General features: G+C 48.3%; 1 protein-coding gene across 1 annotated transcript; it reads left to right on the forward strand.

The window, feature by feature from the left end:
- The first annotated feature begins 1,490 nt into the window (after positions 1-1,490).
- Positions 1,491-14,898, forward strand: tnfrsfa (tumor necrosis factor receptor superfamily, member a). Its single transcript, XM_011619264.2, has 10 exons — positions 1,491-1,819; positions 8,911-9,088; positions 9,686-9,817; positions 11,345-11,456; positions 11,544-11,677; positions 11,770-11,862; positions 11,942-11,979; positions 12,059-12,337; positions 12,421-12,457; positions 12,833-14,898. The coding sequence occupies exons 1-10, from the start codon at positions 1,496-1,498 to the stop codon at positions 13,120-13,122; spliced, it is 1,617 nt and encodes a 538-aa protein (XP_011617566.2). The 5' UTR covers positions 1,491-1,495; the 3' UTR covers positions 13,123-14,898.
- Positions 14,899-15,869: the final 971 nt, after the last annotated feature.

Here is a 15,869-nt window from a genome sequence, read left to right on the forward strand (position 1 = left end):
GACCCTCCATCAGACACAGAATATGCAAATGCTCATTAGTCCTCTTTAACTGGTCCAAACATGGACGATGAATTCAGCCCTCAGCCCCGGCCGTTATCTTGGGACTCAGCCATGTGAACTAATCACCCCGGTGGCCGTAAATACTGGCTTTCCGAGGATAAGCCTGCAAATATCTCAATCATACACTTCCTGTTTTTGAGCACGTAGCCAGTGACCTCTGAAGGAGAAGCACGGGATGTGATGCAAGCAGGAGCTACAGATGGAGATTTCCTCGACAGTTTTAATCGGGATACATGCTCGACTTTGGCAGGGACGCGTCCGTCGCGTAGCTGGAGCGGCGCTCCAGATTAGACGATTAAGTCGGCCGCAGCTCCTGCAAAGCTCCAGCGACACCTCCTTTCTTGAGGATGCGAAGCGCCTCGGCTCTAATTAGCTCGGATTGGTGCAAGTAAACGACGGCGCTGTGGGAGAATTGTCAAGTCAGTGTTTCCCCAGCAGCTCGACAAGGCCCATCCGGCTATTTTTAACTCCGATTTGACCCTTTTGGCGACGCTTCTGTTACATTAAACCGAGCTTTCGCAACCGTTTTCCTGCGACATCAGACGGCATTCACACCAGAAGTTGCTTCATCTGTCTGCAACTGTCAAAGTCCTGCCCTCAGCTCTGTTTGGCTAACGGTTGTTTGTGTGCTTTGTAAATGACCCTGGCATCATCTAGCACAGGTTTATCCCCATCCTTTCCGCTCTTTCCTCCACAGACACACTTTAGATAAGATTTTGTCAACAGGAACCACACTGGAGGGGTGTGTTTGTTGTTTGATGTAGCGGTACAGCGGGATAATGTTGTGTTGGCCTTAAATGCTGGTTTACTTTAGAGAGCTGGCTGGGGCCGACTGTTTTTGCCACATCTAAGTTGGGAAAAGCAGAAAGAAAGTGGTATGTTTTTTCACTTACAGACCAGCCTCCAGGTAGAGATTTCAGTGTTATTGGTTGGAGTGAGCTAATGACACCAATAAAAATGACTAACTTGGCTTAATCTGCTTTCCATCATAAACGTTTCCAGCGACGGGGAGTTTTAGCTTCAGATTCAAACTTGTGGAATTGTTTTATTCCGAGTGTTGCAAAGCCCCTTGATGAACTTTTTGATCATTAATTCTGTGGTCTTTCGGGTTGATCCTAATCAGTTACCCATTACAGTTCCTAGTTAACAGTATGGGTTATACATAAATCTCCTCGGAATCCCTCAAATCACAAACCGGCAGATCCAAACCTAAAAAATCCTCCACACAAGTGTAAATTTAAAAGGGCGGGTGAACCGAGAAAGCGTGTGTGTGTGTGTGTGTGTGTGTGTGTGAGAGAGAGAGAGAGAGAGAGAGAGAGAGAGTGTGTGTGTGTGCGTGTGTGTGTGTGAGAGAGAGAGAGAGAGAGAGAGTGTGTGTGTGTGTGTGTGTGTGTTTGGGGGAGGGGCGTATAAACACCGCTTAATAATATTCTGGATGCTGCGCTCTGATTGGTCGCCGCGGATGACGTCACGCAGAAGCGCTGCCGCGAGGAAAAAAAAAAAGTTCTCCGGTGATTCTGGGCTCAGAACAGAAGAGAGAAGCGCAGCGAAGTTCGGCGGGTCGGGACCTCCTCCTGGAATAAGCCCGTCTAAGGATTGTGTTCACGCTGGACTCTGCCGTCCACCCGCTGCTCCCGCGTTCCTTTCCACCCCCCCACCCTCCGCTGGTCTGCGGCTTGGAGAGAGAAGTTTGAGCCTGTCGGATTTTCTCCGCGAAGTTCGCAAGATGAACTTCGGCGCGTCGACCGGACACGTCTGCGTGAGTGCTCCATCTCTTAAAACTCTTGCTGTTTTAGGCCCCCGCCTGTTGCTGTCATGTCACCGACGCGGGTTTCATTAAAACGCTAAAAAGCATTAAAGACGCGGTTTAACAGCAACCCGGAGCCGCCCTCCGGAGCCTAATTAAACTAGCCCCCCTAATGACGCGCTAATAGAAAATGTCGGCTTGTGACATTAAGGTGAGCGATTTAAGTTTGGGGCCAAACGGATGAGAGGAAAAAATGGAAAGAAATCAGTGCAAGGCCTTGAAGACGACACAAGCCCTCATTGTGCTCATCATGCGCAGGAAACAACGTTGTTGATTAAAGTGTTTGGTTCTCAGGACTGGGACCGGGGCCGGGACCGACCTGAAGCCCCGCCGGTCTCGGTGTTCTGCCTGTCTTGTACATTTGCCCCATCATTCACTCATCTGCCCCCCTCCCTCCACACTGCAGGCACCATCTGTCCTGGATATCATGTGCTCATGTTGTTCAGACATCCAGCATATGATGGCTCCTCTCTGTCACAGCGGATGGAGCTTTCTCTATCGGGGCTATTAATAAATGCCCCCCTGCCACTGTCTACTGCTGCTGGGGGGGGCTAAACAAGTATAAATCCGTTTTTATGGATGCAATGGGCCACATTTAGCTCGGGTGGCATCTCTGTTTTAGATTGTAACCATCATTAATGGTAATAATTTACCTCGCTTGTAGTCACGTTCGCACCCTGGAACTTTTCCCTCCCCCAGCAGACAGTTTATTAAACTCTCGGACCGTCGCACAGACGCCTTTTCATTCCCCCGGTGTTTTTTTTTTTTTAACCCCCCCCCCCCCCTCCCAACTGACACCAAAGGCTGCCATGACAAGCGCCGTATTGCAAGGTGTTCTTGAGAGGTTCTTTTATTCCCTAAAGCCGAACGTGGGGCTGATTCCTGGGTTTGAACGTGGATCCGGAGGCCGATGCTGCTGCTTTACATGACAGTGACGGATGGGATGTGGTCCCCGCGGCTAACGAAGGCCTGCTAGTTTGTGGGTGAGGCGTATGTGGCGTGATTTATGACATCTGCTCTTCTTTTTTCCTGTCCTTCGCATCCTTGTTTTCGGTGCCGCCCGCTCCCCGTTTGATGTCAACCGTCCAGTAGTTCAATCATCTTTGCTGTAGCGGGTGGCACAGTCAATGTTTATCTCTTCTGTAAACTGCAAAACATTCTGAAGGCCTCGACGACAGGCCCTGTTGCTAAGGGACCGCGAGGAAACTCCCCCTCCCCACCACCACCAGTCCTCTTCTGTCTAATCCCCCCCCCACCACACACACACACACTCCTCAAATTGAGTGTACGTGCCTGTCCCTCCAGTAAACTTCCTGCCTCGTTTGTACAGATAAGCTGATATTAGCTGCATCCATTTACTTCTGAGCGTTGTCACGCCGGTGCAAACGTGCGGCCGATTGCGATCTGCGATTGTTTACTGTGCGTCTGGGCTGGTTCACACAGGAAATATCTCTCCGTCTCTGGACAACACAGACAAGGGCAGGGCCCGACATTTGGGACAAGCAGAGGCCAACTCGTGTCATTGGGGACCGAGCCGTGGTCGACAAACGGGCCACTCCGGCATTCTTAATCTTGCTCGCCGCTGCTCTGCGTGGCGACCATGTGAACCGTTATAGAAGCCCCGAGTGACGCAAGGCGGGGGCAACTGACCCGCCAGCATCCAACAGGTGGCTGCTTCCGCCCACGCCTGCGTGTCGCGCGCTCCCTCTCAGGTGATGTTTCTTACGCTGAAAACGGAGCCGTGCGGATTGCGCAACGGATTGTGTGAATCGACTCTTGTATCGGAGAGAGGCTGAGTCACGAAGGTGCGCCGCTTGCGCAGGTGTCGCGCGCTGACGTAGCGCATACCAACGCGGGCAGGTCACCGCTCACAGGGATGAGGTCAGAAGAGTTCACCTGGCAACGTCGCTGGGACGAGAGTGGCTTTTTCGCTAAATAGGGGTAAAGCTCAGACCGGGATTTCATTCCCAGACGCATTATCGTAACCCTTCGAGCTAATTTTTTGAGCCGAGGGTTTAGAACCATTCCATTACCTCAGATGGGGCTTTTATTCACAGTCGGCGCAACATTCTAAACGCCTCATCGTGACCATAGACTATATATAGATAGATTCAAGTTTGACTTTTTGCCCTTTTTAAAGTTGCCATATTAATTTTAATAGTCGTGTTGAAGGATGAAACATTTTATTGCCAGGTTATGTTTTTGGAATGCCGGTACCAACTCGGCCTGTCTTGTAGGTTCTGGTGACATCACCGTTTCTATTAATCACACGCATTGAAAACCTGTTGCTCAACGCCGGCTGAAGTCCGTTTGATGGGATTCACAGTGGGTTGTGGAATGTACAGCTCTTCCACTGCTGGAAATAATCCACCGCTCCAACGTTTCGCTTCGCCAATTCCACTCGTTTTTTTTTTGGTTTTAAACAAAAGTCGTCTTTGATTTATTTGCACGCGTCTCGTCCTGGAGTGTTTTAAGAAATGAGTGTCAGATTTTTGAGTGGAGAGAAAATGGAAGCCTGTTTCACGTCCTTCCAATAAAAAAAATCTGTCTTCAAACAGAAAAAAGGGCAGAAAGTTCAGTTTTCCTCCAGCTACGGTGGTGAAGCTGATTAAAGGGAAGTGTAATAATTGTTGTTATGTGAAGAAGAAAGGACTCATCTCTCTCCATGAGGCATTAAACCCAGAGGAAGAAGGCAATTCCATCACATGTCAGACATTTGGATTAAAATATTATATTTGCCTGTATACACAAATGGTAACCAGGTTAACCAGGTAAAACATTGAATCTGCTGAGCTGTTAGCAGCCCCTCTAATCATCCCATTGGCTGATAATAAATAAATAATTACTGTGTCCTGTTTCTGTTTAGGCTGCGATAAATGACAGCAGATTGTCTAAACAGCCTCTTGGTAAAGGCCAAATTGCCTCTTAACACCAGTTGTTTTGAATTCAGGTTAATGCCGTCACGATTAATAATTAAACCCCCGTTAAATCTGGTTTGGAGCAGCACCCTCCGCCTCGAGAGCGGACCCGGATCCAAAATATGTTACCCATCGTCACTTTGGGTTCTTTTGCTCTCCATGTGGTCCAGCTTTAATGGAGCACATGTGGTCGTTTCTGCACTGAAGGGATGGATTCCTTGATTTCTGCACTTGCCTAAGTCTGTTCGTCATCCCGTGGCGTGCTCGTCGGCCCCCCTCGGTCCACCAAAGGGCCCATTTAAGAGCCCTCTAGCGTCTAATCTTTAAATTCAATTTGCGGGTTGTTGTTCAAATTCCAAGTGCTGGCTTATCCTTCAGAAGGCTTGTGTGTGACTCACTGGCGATGTATGTGTGTTCGGCGGCCGGTCCTTAGAAACCGCAGGGACCCGGACACAAACAGACGGGGAAACGTGTGTCACGTCGCACCTGCTCGCAACTCCTGAACCCTCCACACTCTCAACGCCGCTCCCTCTTCCAGCCGTCGGAACAATAGGCCCATTTTCTCAGCATCAACGTCGGCTCACGCTCGCTGACTGACCAACAGGAAAACTCACCCAATTCATCATTATTGTTGTTTTTTTAACCTTCGCCGTAAAGCGTCACCCAATCTGCTCGTGACAGTCCTTCACACGTGTCCAATCATGAAACGGACCTCCTGAGGAAACCGAAGAATTTGTGTCACAGAGCTGCAGCTTCCCCGAGTTAAAAATATCCCGCCTGGCGGATATGTTGTGGATCTAATCGGTACGCAGCTTGGAGGCAGGGTGCTGCGGAGGGAACATTTTGGAGCTGAACCCTGCATGAAGCCTCAGTATTGTCTCGAGCTTCCTGCGCTCCCTGAGAGGAGGGGGCAGCTGCTTTTCACACGCTCCCACACACAACACTTCACTCCATTTATTATGTGTGCCTGGGTGTCGTCTTCACTGTGTGTGTGTGTGTTTTCTGTAGGTTATTTTAAAAAATGATCCAAGATGGTGACGGGGGGGAGCCGCCATCTTTAAAATATGCCCGTCGGTTTATAATGATGGATGTCCCCAAGCTCGAGTGAGCCTCGGATTTATTTGCAAGTGTCAGGCTTGTTTCTCTTGACACGAGCACGGTCGTGCTCGTCTTCATTGTCTAACGCGGAATGTCGGCGTAATTTATCACGCGGGGAAAGTCGCGCACGAGCGCCTCCGTCTCCGTTATCTGCGCACGGAGAGCGCTCGCTATCACGTCAAGGTCAGCCTCCAGGTTTTTTATTGGAGCCGCCAGTGTTTTTTAGCAAGACTACAGGACGGGTTGCTGAAAATATTCCAGAAACGGTATTTAAACTTTCAATAAGCGGATTAAACCTGGATCTCTGAGTAAACACTGACAGATGTGCTGACCAGAAAGGCCGCCGCTGCCATTCGTGCTGTCTATACAACCTGCCAGAGGGCTTCTGACACTCCTGGATGGATCAGGAGTCTCTGGACCAGCAAAGGCCTCTTCTAGCTATAGAGAGGCAGAGATCTGAGAGCTTTGGATGCTGAATCCATGAATCTGAGCACCTACAAATCAGCCGTGTTTACCGACGCGGACGCTCTCCTTGAACAAAGATTGCAGAGGCTGTTTTGGTTAAAGTGGAAATCAAGGTCATTTTATCCAGCGCTGGTTAACTTGGGCATCGACTTTCCTGCCGGTCACCGTTTACCCGCCTCGTTGAAACCCCCAAAATGAGTCCGAGTTAAATGAAAACAAGCAAACGTCGTGTTTCTTTATACGTTTGATTTTTGATGTAGTGATCTCAAGGTCAAACATCTGAACTCTCCTGAAGATCATGTGACGTATTAATAAAAGAAGTGGCTAAGCAGAGAAGCATGGTGAGCCTCAGGAGTGTAACAACAGGCGTTATGTCCCTCTACAGTATTAAACAGCTGTTGTTGACTTCGTCTAACACGATCTGAACAGCGCAGGCTGCGTTCTTCACCATATTTTCTGCCTGTTTCTGTTATAATAGAGCGCACTGTAATCCTCTCAGGAATAAGGAGTGATCACAGCCTTCTAAATGGCCCATTGATAAGCCAGGTCCACTGAGAGGATGTCCTGTCATTTAGTCACAAATGCACTCTCAGTGGACTTGGCATGCGCAGCGTTTGTGCCAGGGCAATTTGGAAGAACCCAGGGTGTTTGGAGGAAGTGGAGGCGAGCTACTGTCCTCGGATAAACAGAGCCCCTCATTATTTCATTCTAGGTTTTATTGGTTTAACTTGAGCTCGTTACAGGCCAACCACACACACACGTCAATACGTTACTGTTGAGCTGGACAATCTGTGTCCAGCTCAGAGCACTGAGGCTGTGAGCTGGGCTGTGTCCCCCCCCCCCCCCCACCAGCCTGGAGTTGGACAGTCTCCTGGCCTTGTGGCTCTGCTGAGGTTACCGCCTCTGCAGTCTTCCTGCCGTCTCGGTGACGGGGAGGTACAGCGAAGCCGCACTGCGGCTGCCCTCAAGTGTTTGTGGCCGCTGTCGCTGAAGCAACAGCCGTGGCGCGTGTGGTCGCGAGCAACACGTGGACGCGCGGGTGTGTGGACGGAAGAAAAGGGATATAATACAGGCGTATATGGCAGCCGTCGAAGATTAATGATTGATCAGCTCGTTAAAGTGCCATTTTCCATATTTGTGGGTCATCAGAAGTATTTACATAACTATAAAACAATAAAAGGCAGATAGCAGCGTGAGTCTAATTGGAACAACAACAGGTAGTCGTTCCATGAGCTCAGAAATGAATAAAGGTTGGAAATGACGTCACTGTCACCTGATTTTTAATTTTTTTACTACCTATAGTTGTTCATTAACTGCTGTGGAATCTGTACCTCAGTGATTACATTTGGAGTAGATTTCCACCCAGAACTCTGTTATTTTTGTTCCTCTCATCTTCCTCCCTTTCACGGCCATGCGGTGTCCCAGTCTGAAAGACTGCTAGCTGTTAGTGCCCCGGCTCTTTTCTTCACCCTCCCCCTGTGCCTTCCCTCCCGAGCATGTTTGGATAGATCTAAATGGTGTGATTGTGACTGCTCTGCCTCTCAGCACTGTCTTTGGAAAGTCTGACGCTAACGGGGGCAGAGAAAGAAGGGAAAAGGCAGAGTAAGTGAGAGGGAGAGGAGGGGGCTGGGGGGGGGGGGGGGGGTTGGAACAAGGCATGGCTGCCCTCCAGAGACCCAGCTCAGCGTCAGGAGTCAGCCTGTCCCTCGTTCTCCACCTTGATCTGCCCGTCTCAACCTCTTCTTTTTATAGCGGCCCATCTCTGGCTCCGGCGGATACGGTTTCCTGCTTTGAATCCAACCTCCTGCACCACCGCCTTACCTGTCCACCCTAACCTGTCAGGGGCGGGGGCGTACAGACGAGACAAAACCCCCGAATACAGGCCTCTCCTTTACTCGGGAGGTGTCGGGTGTCGTTGGAGGCGCTTGGCGGCGGTGTCACATGTCAGGGCATTCAAAGAGCCGGGGGTTTAAGAATGTGGGTCATTTGAAGTAGAGGCACTAAAGTGTGTTGTTTGCCAGTAAATGGAGCTTTCTCATATTGACACGGTGAAAAGCGTGTGAATAAACCCCACGGCCCCGGGGCCACGCTAAAGCGTTGGGCCGTATTCTTCTCTGCACCCCACCTACACAGGCTGGTTATTATCAGGCCCATGAATGCTCCTCTGGTATTGCATTTGATATGGACACTGCGGGTGTTGAACGACTATCTGACTCTTTCTGTGGCGCTGAAGAGGAAGCGGATGCTGCTGCTTTTAAACGGCTTCCACAACAGAAGCAGTCATTTCATTTGCCCGCCTGTTGCCCTGCGTGCACCAACTGTATAGTCCTGCGTCTCGGCAAACACGGAGTTGTTTTGCCTCCAGTTCTGAATAGCTGGATAGCTCCCTTAATTGCTTTCCCACGGCAGATGTTCAGATCAGATGGTTCAAATTAAGTCACAGATTGCTCACACAAGGTTTCCTATGAATATAGACTCTCCTTGCCGTTCTTTTACGGAGTACGGATGCGTGCCGCCAGTGTGCAGGAATAATCCTCCTCCCTCCATCTCTTCCTGTCCCAGATGATTCAGGTGCTGCTGCTCGCCGTCCTCTGTGGGCTGCAGTGTGGAGCAGTGGAACCTCCAGCCTCTCAGTGGTCCAGAAAAGAGCACCAAAACCTCACGGTCCGCCAGCACAGGAACTGTGTGGAGAACGAGCAGTACCTCCATCAGGGGTTCTGCTGCCTCAACTGCAGGGCTGGTGAGAACCATTTAATAAAGTAGACATTTCATCAGGCAGCTTGCGTATAATGTGGCAATCCAGGCGTTATAAATTAGCCCCACCACTTAAAGGTTTTCTGCACGGCCTGGAAATAATGTTGGCCGGAAGCTAACATTATTTTATATAATGCAGGGCATGAGTGATGCACAAGATTTAGATCCAAGAACCATTACAGGAACCATTCGTATTGTTATGGGTGGAGGCTAATTGTTGTACCACCTTTAATAACGTTAGCCGAAATGCTATTACCTCAAGTTGATTCAATTATTTAATTTGCCCAAATTCTGACAAATCACTATATTTGATTACATTTGTACCAAAAAAGAAAGTAATCCCTTTATCTACTATGATCCTAATTGTGCACAAGAAAACAGCCCAGAAATCCGGTTGTTATTATCATTTATAAGCCACCCAAGTCATTATGAACACCGAATATTTGCACAAATCCAGCATTCCCCTTTATTTATATTTATAGATATTATTCCCGGAGCTGGAAGAACCTCATAATAATGTGGGTTTTTTGTTATATTTCACAGGGAAAGTTGCTGTCTGACTGTTTTTGTGTCTGATTTGTAGGAACCTTTGTGTACAAGGAATGTGAAAGAGATCAAGAACAAGGCGTCTGTCATTCCTGTGAGCACGGACAGACCTACACGGAGCACTCCAATGGGATGAACCGCTGCCTGCCCTGCACACACTGTCGCCTCGGTAATGACATCGGCTGCTTCATCCCCTCAGTTTGACGGCGAATTCTGAGCACAAGTCTTGGTTTGTTTCAAAAGATGGGAAATCAGAGCCGAGCCGTGTAACCTTTTAAATCTAAACTCAGCTCTTCTGTAATCCTATCAAAGATAGACCATATTGTTTGGGAAAGCAGATACCTTTTTACCTTTTGTCCCTCCTCCCCCCTCAGCTGCACTCGTGATACTCCGGTCTTATGATGTTACATGAGGTTGCAGGGCGTGACTTTGTTGTTTTGTTTCCTGGCCTGAATGTGAGCATGTTACCTGTCTCTGGAGAGACGCTCCAGTGTCTGCCTTACCTGGCCGAACTGGGTGTGGCCCTGACTCATTGTCTCCCACACTGGGTGTCTTTGTGTCCAATGAAAGTCTGGAGCAGCAGAAAGGGAGATTACTGTTACATAGGTCGCCTTTTGTTCTCATTCATCGCACTTTTAGGACGGCGCTTTGTCTCCTTCGCTCCAGCTTTAACCATGTCATAATTAATTGTTCACCCTGGACAGCAGCTGATTTCATAGAAAGCGCCTCTTTGATTGGTAGCTGTTGCTAACCTGCCACTTCTGGTCGTGTCGACTCTTTAACGGATAATTTTAGGGCTTTAAAACTGATGTTAAGAGCTGCCGCTCTGTTCCACACGTGTTGCATTCCAGTCAGCTCTGAACACAATTATATAACAATAGTCTCTAAATGGAACCATCCTAAGGGTTTTTTTTTTTCATGTCTAACGCATAAAGAGAGCAAAGAGTGTGTTGTTTTGTGTGTAAAATGACTCTGGGTAATAAGAAACAAGCATAAATTTTAACTCACTCGGATCAAAGACACAAGTCTCTACAAGAAGGGATTCACACACATGTGCCAAAGGTAAACACTGAGGGCTAGTCTTTAACTTCAGCTAACCATTTTCTTTTTCTTTTTTTTTAAGTCGCTCAGTCGTTTTGCCTAAAAATCTAAGAACAGGGTGTGTATTTACAGTGATTACTATAACAGTCCAGGCTCTTGTCTCACTGTAGGAGCAGACTTTGTTCCATATATAGTGTTGTGTCTTGTGAAAATAACTTAAATCCAACCTTTGATATCTTCCAGGACTCCTCTACCCAACAGCATCCCCCTGTTCTGCTGATCATAACATTGATATTGTCTGATAATCACAGTTAATTATAGTGACATGACAAAGACCTCAGTGTTGAGACAACGTTCAGCTTTTTATTTTACTCTTTTAGCTCCACACATCTCTGAGACCACTAAACTTTTCCACTTTATCTATAAAATCAGCGATAGGACTCCTGACGTAGGACGTCCTGACCTTTTGAAAGAGGTGATAAAGTGTGACTTCATTTTAAGTCACGAAAGGGGACTATTTGATCTTAGAAATGCCTCAGGTATAGCTTCAAACCAATCAACAACTCACGGAACGTTCGTTCTCGACGCATCGTCCACAAATCCGTCTGTTTTACTAAACTTTATGATGTTTATCTTGTTTTCCGTCGCCCTCCAGACGAGATCGAGACGGCGTCCTGCACCACGACCTCAGACACCAGATGCCAGTGCAAACCGGGGACGTTCTGCGTCCCAGATCAGGCCTGCGAGGTCTGCAAACGCTGTGCCAAGTAAGCGTCTCGCGTCTCGTGAAACCGGCTCCCCAGAGTTGACCAAGCTGTGTTTTTCTCACCTATACCGTGTCTATAAACGCACAGGTGTAAAGCAGGAGAGGAGGAGGTGAAGAAGTGTACCCCCTCGTCCAACACGGAGTGTCGGAAACATAACCTCTCCCCCACGAAACCGTCTCAGGCTTCTCCCACTGCCAACCCCTCCTCTCCCTCATATACTGGTAATTCACCACAGTGTTTGACTAAAGCGTGACGTGTCTGGCATGTGGAACCGTCCAGTGCACTGATGGGTTTTGTTTCTCGCCGTCTCCAGCTACCGTTGTCTCCGTTATCGTGGTGCTCCTCGTCCTGGTGCTGATCGGACTGGCAGTGTGGTGGTTCAAGCAGCATCCGTGTGAAATTCCCTGTGAGTTGTCTCTGATGTGCACAACCTTGAGGCTGTTTTCTACACCTGTTTTAATGCTCTTTGTCTTGTGGTGAAACAGGCATCAGGAGCCACTCCAGCGATATCAAGATTCGTATCGTAAGTTTTCCACGTGGGCACCGGATTTCCTTTGTGTTACGGTAAAAACTGACCCAACGTCCGCGTCTCCTGTCAGCAGGACGGGAACGACCCCTCAGCGGAAGAGAGGCAGAATAGTCAGAACGCAGGGTTGGAGGGGGAGGAGCCCCGGCCAGAGTCCCGGCCTCTGCTGCAGGAGACCCAGCACGGGGTGACCAAGCCCTCCCCCCCACTGGAAGACGAGGACCGCGGTTTGGGAGACAGCTTGCCCAACACCACTAACTCGTCTCAGACGAGCCTGTCGGCCCTGCCCACGTTGACCTCTGCTATCACCCCCCGCCAGAGCCCCTCGGCTGGCAGGATGACACCCGTAGACGTGGTGAGGAGAAGCAAGACATCGCTGCCTGTTTCCTGTTGACCTCTGACCACAGTTTAATCACCAGTTCTGTCTTTTCCCTCCAGGAGGATCCTCTGCGATATCGACTGGTGCCTGTAAAAGGTACTATTCCCGTTAAACACTTCTTATTTCATGATGTGACGGTAGTTTTACGTTGAGGCAGCTGCAGCACATCACAGTTCAAAGTCTCTCTGCCAGATTTCACATTAGCAGCTTGATAGATAAATAATCTCATGACAGTCAGGCAAGCCTTTGGGGTATTTGGAACATGCCGTCTTTTATTCCTCATGCTAAATGAATCAGGGCTCGGCTGCTTTGTCTGCTTATTTCTTTGGTTTTGTGTTTGTTTATATGTGCGTTGGTGATGGCACTCACCTTTGTCATAAGAACATTTTGTCATTTTTGTTTAAATGTCTAATTCCGCTACGTTGCTCTGAGGAAACTAATCTTCTACCTTTTTTTTTTTTATTATTCAAGATGCTGAAAAATCCTTAAAGATGAGCTTCGACCTGTTTGAGGAGCACCTGGACGTGCGGATCCACAACAAATTCTTCCGGGCGATTGGCGTTAGCGACAACGACATCCGTATTGCCCAAACCGACAAAGTCTACGAGCTGCTGAAGAACTGGATGCAGAAGCAGGGACTCAAAGCGGACATTAACGACCTGCTGGGTGTGTTACTCAGGATGGACCAGCGGCGCTCGGCTGAGAGCATCGCCTCAGATGCCCTGCGGAAAGGCTACTACAAGCACGCGGAAACACCCTGAACGTGACCAGGACTGCACATGAACTCAACACTAAGTACTTAGAACAAATGAACTAGAAGCTGACGGATGCTACCAGCGGACGGCGTCGTGCACGGCCGACCTGCCGTGTCTTCAGAAGCCAGTAGTTTGTTTCTGTGTTTGTTTTTTAAGAAAATCGCCAAAAGGGGAAGGTCGAGCTCTACTGATCAGAGCTCCGAGGATGCTGAGCGCTCACTAAATGTGGGGCCATGTAATGATGAAGAAGACGTCTAGGGGCCAAACTCGCGGCAAAGACAAAATGAAGGTGTCAACTTTGACGTGCCTAAATGGCCCCGGCCGATCCCCACGCACCCCAAAGCCTTCAGCGGGGGGGGGTCTCCGGGACACTACCTGGAGACGAGGATATACACTGGTTTGTAGGAGTGGCATTAGCTGTGCCGCTAATACTGTGCCTCTTTGTTGCACTGGCCTCTGGCACATTTCAAACTACAATCATGCATTTGTAGATTTTTAGACTGTTTGAAGTCGGTTTGTCTGTCGTCCGCAGCCGTACTAATCATCAACTTTGTCTCTTCAATGCTTTCTGGTTACCTTTTTGTGAGAAGAGCGCTTTCAATCATGGTCGTCAGGTTTTTTTCGTGCTTCCCGTGCGTCAGACACGCGCGGATGCGGTGCCGTCGAAGGAATTTCACAAACTGTTTCAGTTGGAGTAGTTAAAGGTTTCCATTGTTTTCAGTGAAACTTCTAGGTCATTTAATTTATTTATGTATTTATTGTCATGACTCATAATTCCTTTTATTTATACCACTGCTAAAAATAACTCTGGAACACACACACACACTCTTTAGTGTCATCGCAGTGTTCTGAAATGACTGATTTTGATAGGAGCGGTCGCTCTACGTTTTGGTGTGTCGCTCGGGTCCACGTGCCTTTCCTGCGCATCAGTTTAGATTCATTCATTTGATCATGTTCACCAAAACGGGACCACCCGCCACCGCTGCCACCATTGTTCTGGACTAATCTACGGCTGGACATCTTAGCATTTTCTTACTGTAGATGAATTATTGACTCTGCAGTGTCATTTTGCACTTCAGAGCAACAGAATACACGTGAACACGGACAGATCATTTTGCCCCTATTGGACAATGATGAAGGAAACTTCTTCTGGATTTAAAAAGCTAAAAAAAGACGACATGTACATAAAGCTTCCTCTCGAATGTACGTAAAGCTGTTCGGACTCCACCCTCACAGAGTATATTTGTATATATGAAGCTCCATTATTGGAACAAAAGAATATTGTGAGGCTGTTAACTGAGAACAACACCAACCCCAGGACTTGGCTGTTGCAGTATAATCTAGAATGTGACTTTTCCCCCTCCCGTCCGTATGTGTGAAGGAAACTTTAGAGACCTATGCTAAGATTGCTGGGTGATGCTACAGTGCTGGCACTGCCATCTACTGACGGGCAATGGAAACGCAGCCTGCATCAGCTACTCCTTCACCTTCTCTCCCTCTACTTCCCCAAACCGTTCCAGCAAATCCGTGTTTTTCCCCTCTCTCTGGAATTTATTGGAATGTTATTCATGTTTTCACTTTTCCACGTCTCACTCAGTCTCTGTTCAGTGTTGCTTGTTAGCCGTTTGATCGCCGTCGCTGTTGTTGGGCCGTCTCAAATTTCAGATGTAAATTATACCATTGCATAAAGGCTGTTTTTATGTCCATTTTAGAGTTTTTGTACAGAGCGTTTGAGACTGATGTTTCTTTCCATGTTACGGTTACAATAAAACGTAAAACTCATGAGTTGTACGCTGTTGCGTGGATCTTTTGGAAGAGGGCGTCTCACAGGAGGAGTCCTCAGCTGAGGTTTGGAGCAGCAAGTGGCGAGGATGGATCGCCCACGTCCCCAGTGGATCAAAGCAAATGTATTGATATTTCGGATAAATACTTTGAGTCATTGAGAACACGCCTGCTTTAGCTGCCTGTTTTGCCGCAGCCTTCGGCGGCGCGTCCTTCTGGAGCCTCCCTGTCTCATCACTTGACGGGATCATCTGGCTCCTCAGAGTGAGACGTCGGGCTCTGCTTGAGTTTTCCAGCGAAGACAACCCTCCCTGTGTTTTTCGTCTTGCTGCGGTAGGCTGAAGCCTCTTTTCGGCTCCTCTCCAGACCCCACAACATAATGGAAACGGTTGTTTGCGAGGAAAGGTCTTGTGCCCACAAACGCATCCACGAGTTCCCGTGAGGTGTTTGATCCCATTCCGCTCAGATATTTTCCATCTGACTTCAGTGCAACACTGTATGTTGTCAATTAAGTTGCCAAACACATCACAAGAGCAGGTAAGGAACGACTTCTGATTCTGCTGTCAGGAAGTGATTGTGTTTCCTGGAGGTGGACCAGGATCCTGAACACTCCGGGCAGGTTGTCTGTGATTCATTACGTTTTGTGGATGTAGATGAATGCAGTGTTGAGTCTCTTTGAACTTTTCCTTCAGTTTCCCTTTTTGTTTTGGATCTTTGCTTTTCTCGGGCCTTTTTATAGCTTAATTGTCTCTAATCTGTGTACGCGTCCATCATTCTGAAGGGAAATGTGTCTGATTGTTCTGATTTTCCCCGGTTTCTGTGTAATTCCTGCCCTTTCCTCCCACCCTCCATCCAACACTCCCTTCATCTGATCTTGTGAACGCTCAGGCGCTGTTGTGAAAGCTGCTGCCCCGCTTTCAATCCAGATCATGTATTTCAAATGCAAATGGACGCCATGTAAATGTTCCTTC

This window comes from Takifugu rubripes, chromosome 6 (assembly GCF_901000725.2).
Source record: "Takifugu rubripes chromosome 6, fTakRub1.2, whole genome shotgun sequence".
Taxonomy (NCBI): Eukaryota; Metazoa; Chordata; class Actinopteri; order Tetraodontiformes; family Tetraodontidae; genus Takifugu; species Takifugu rubripes.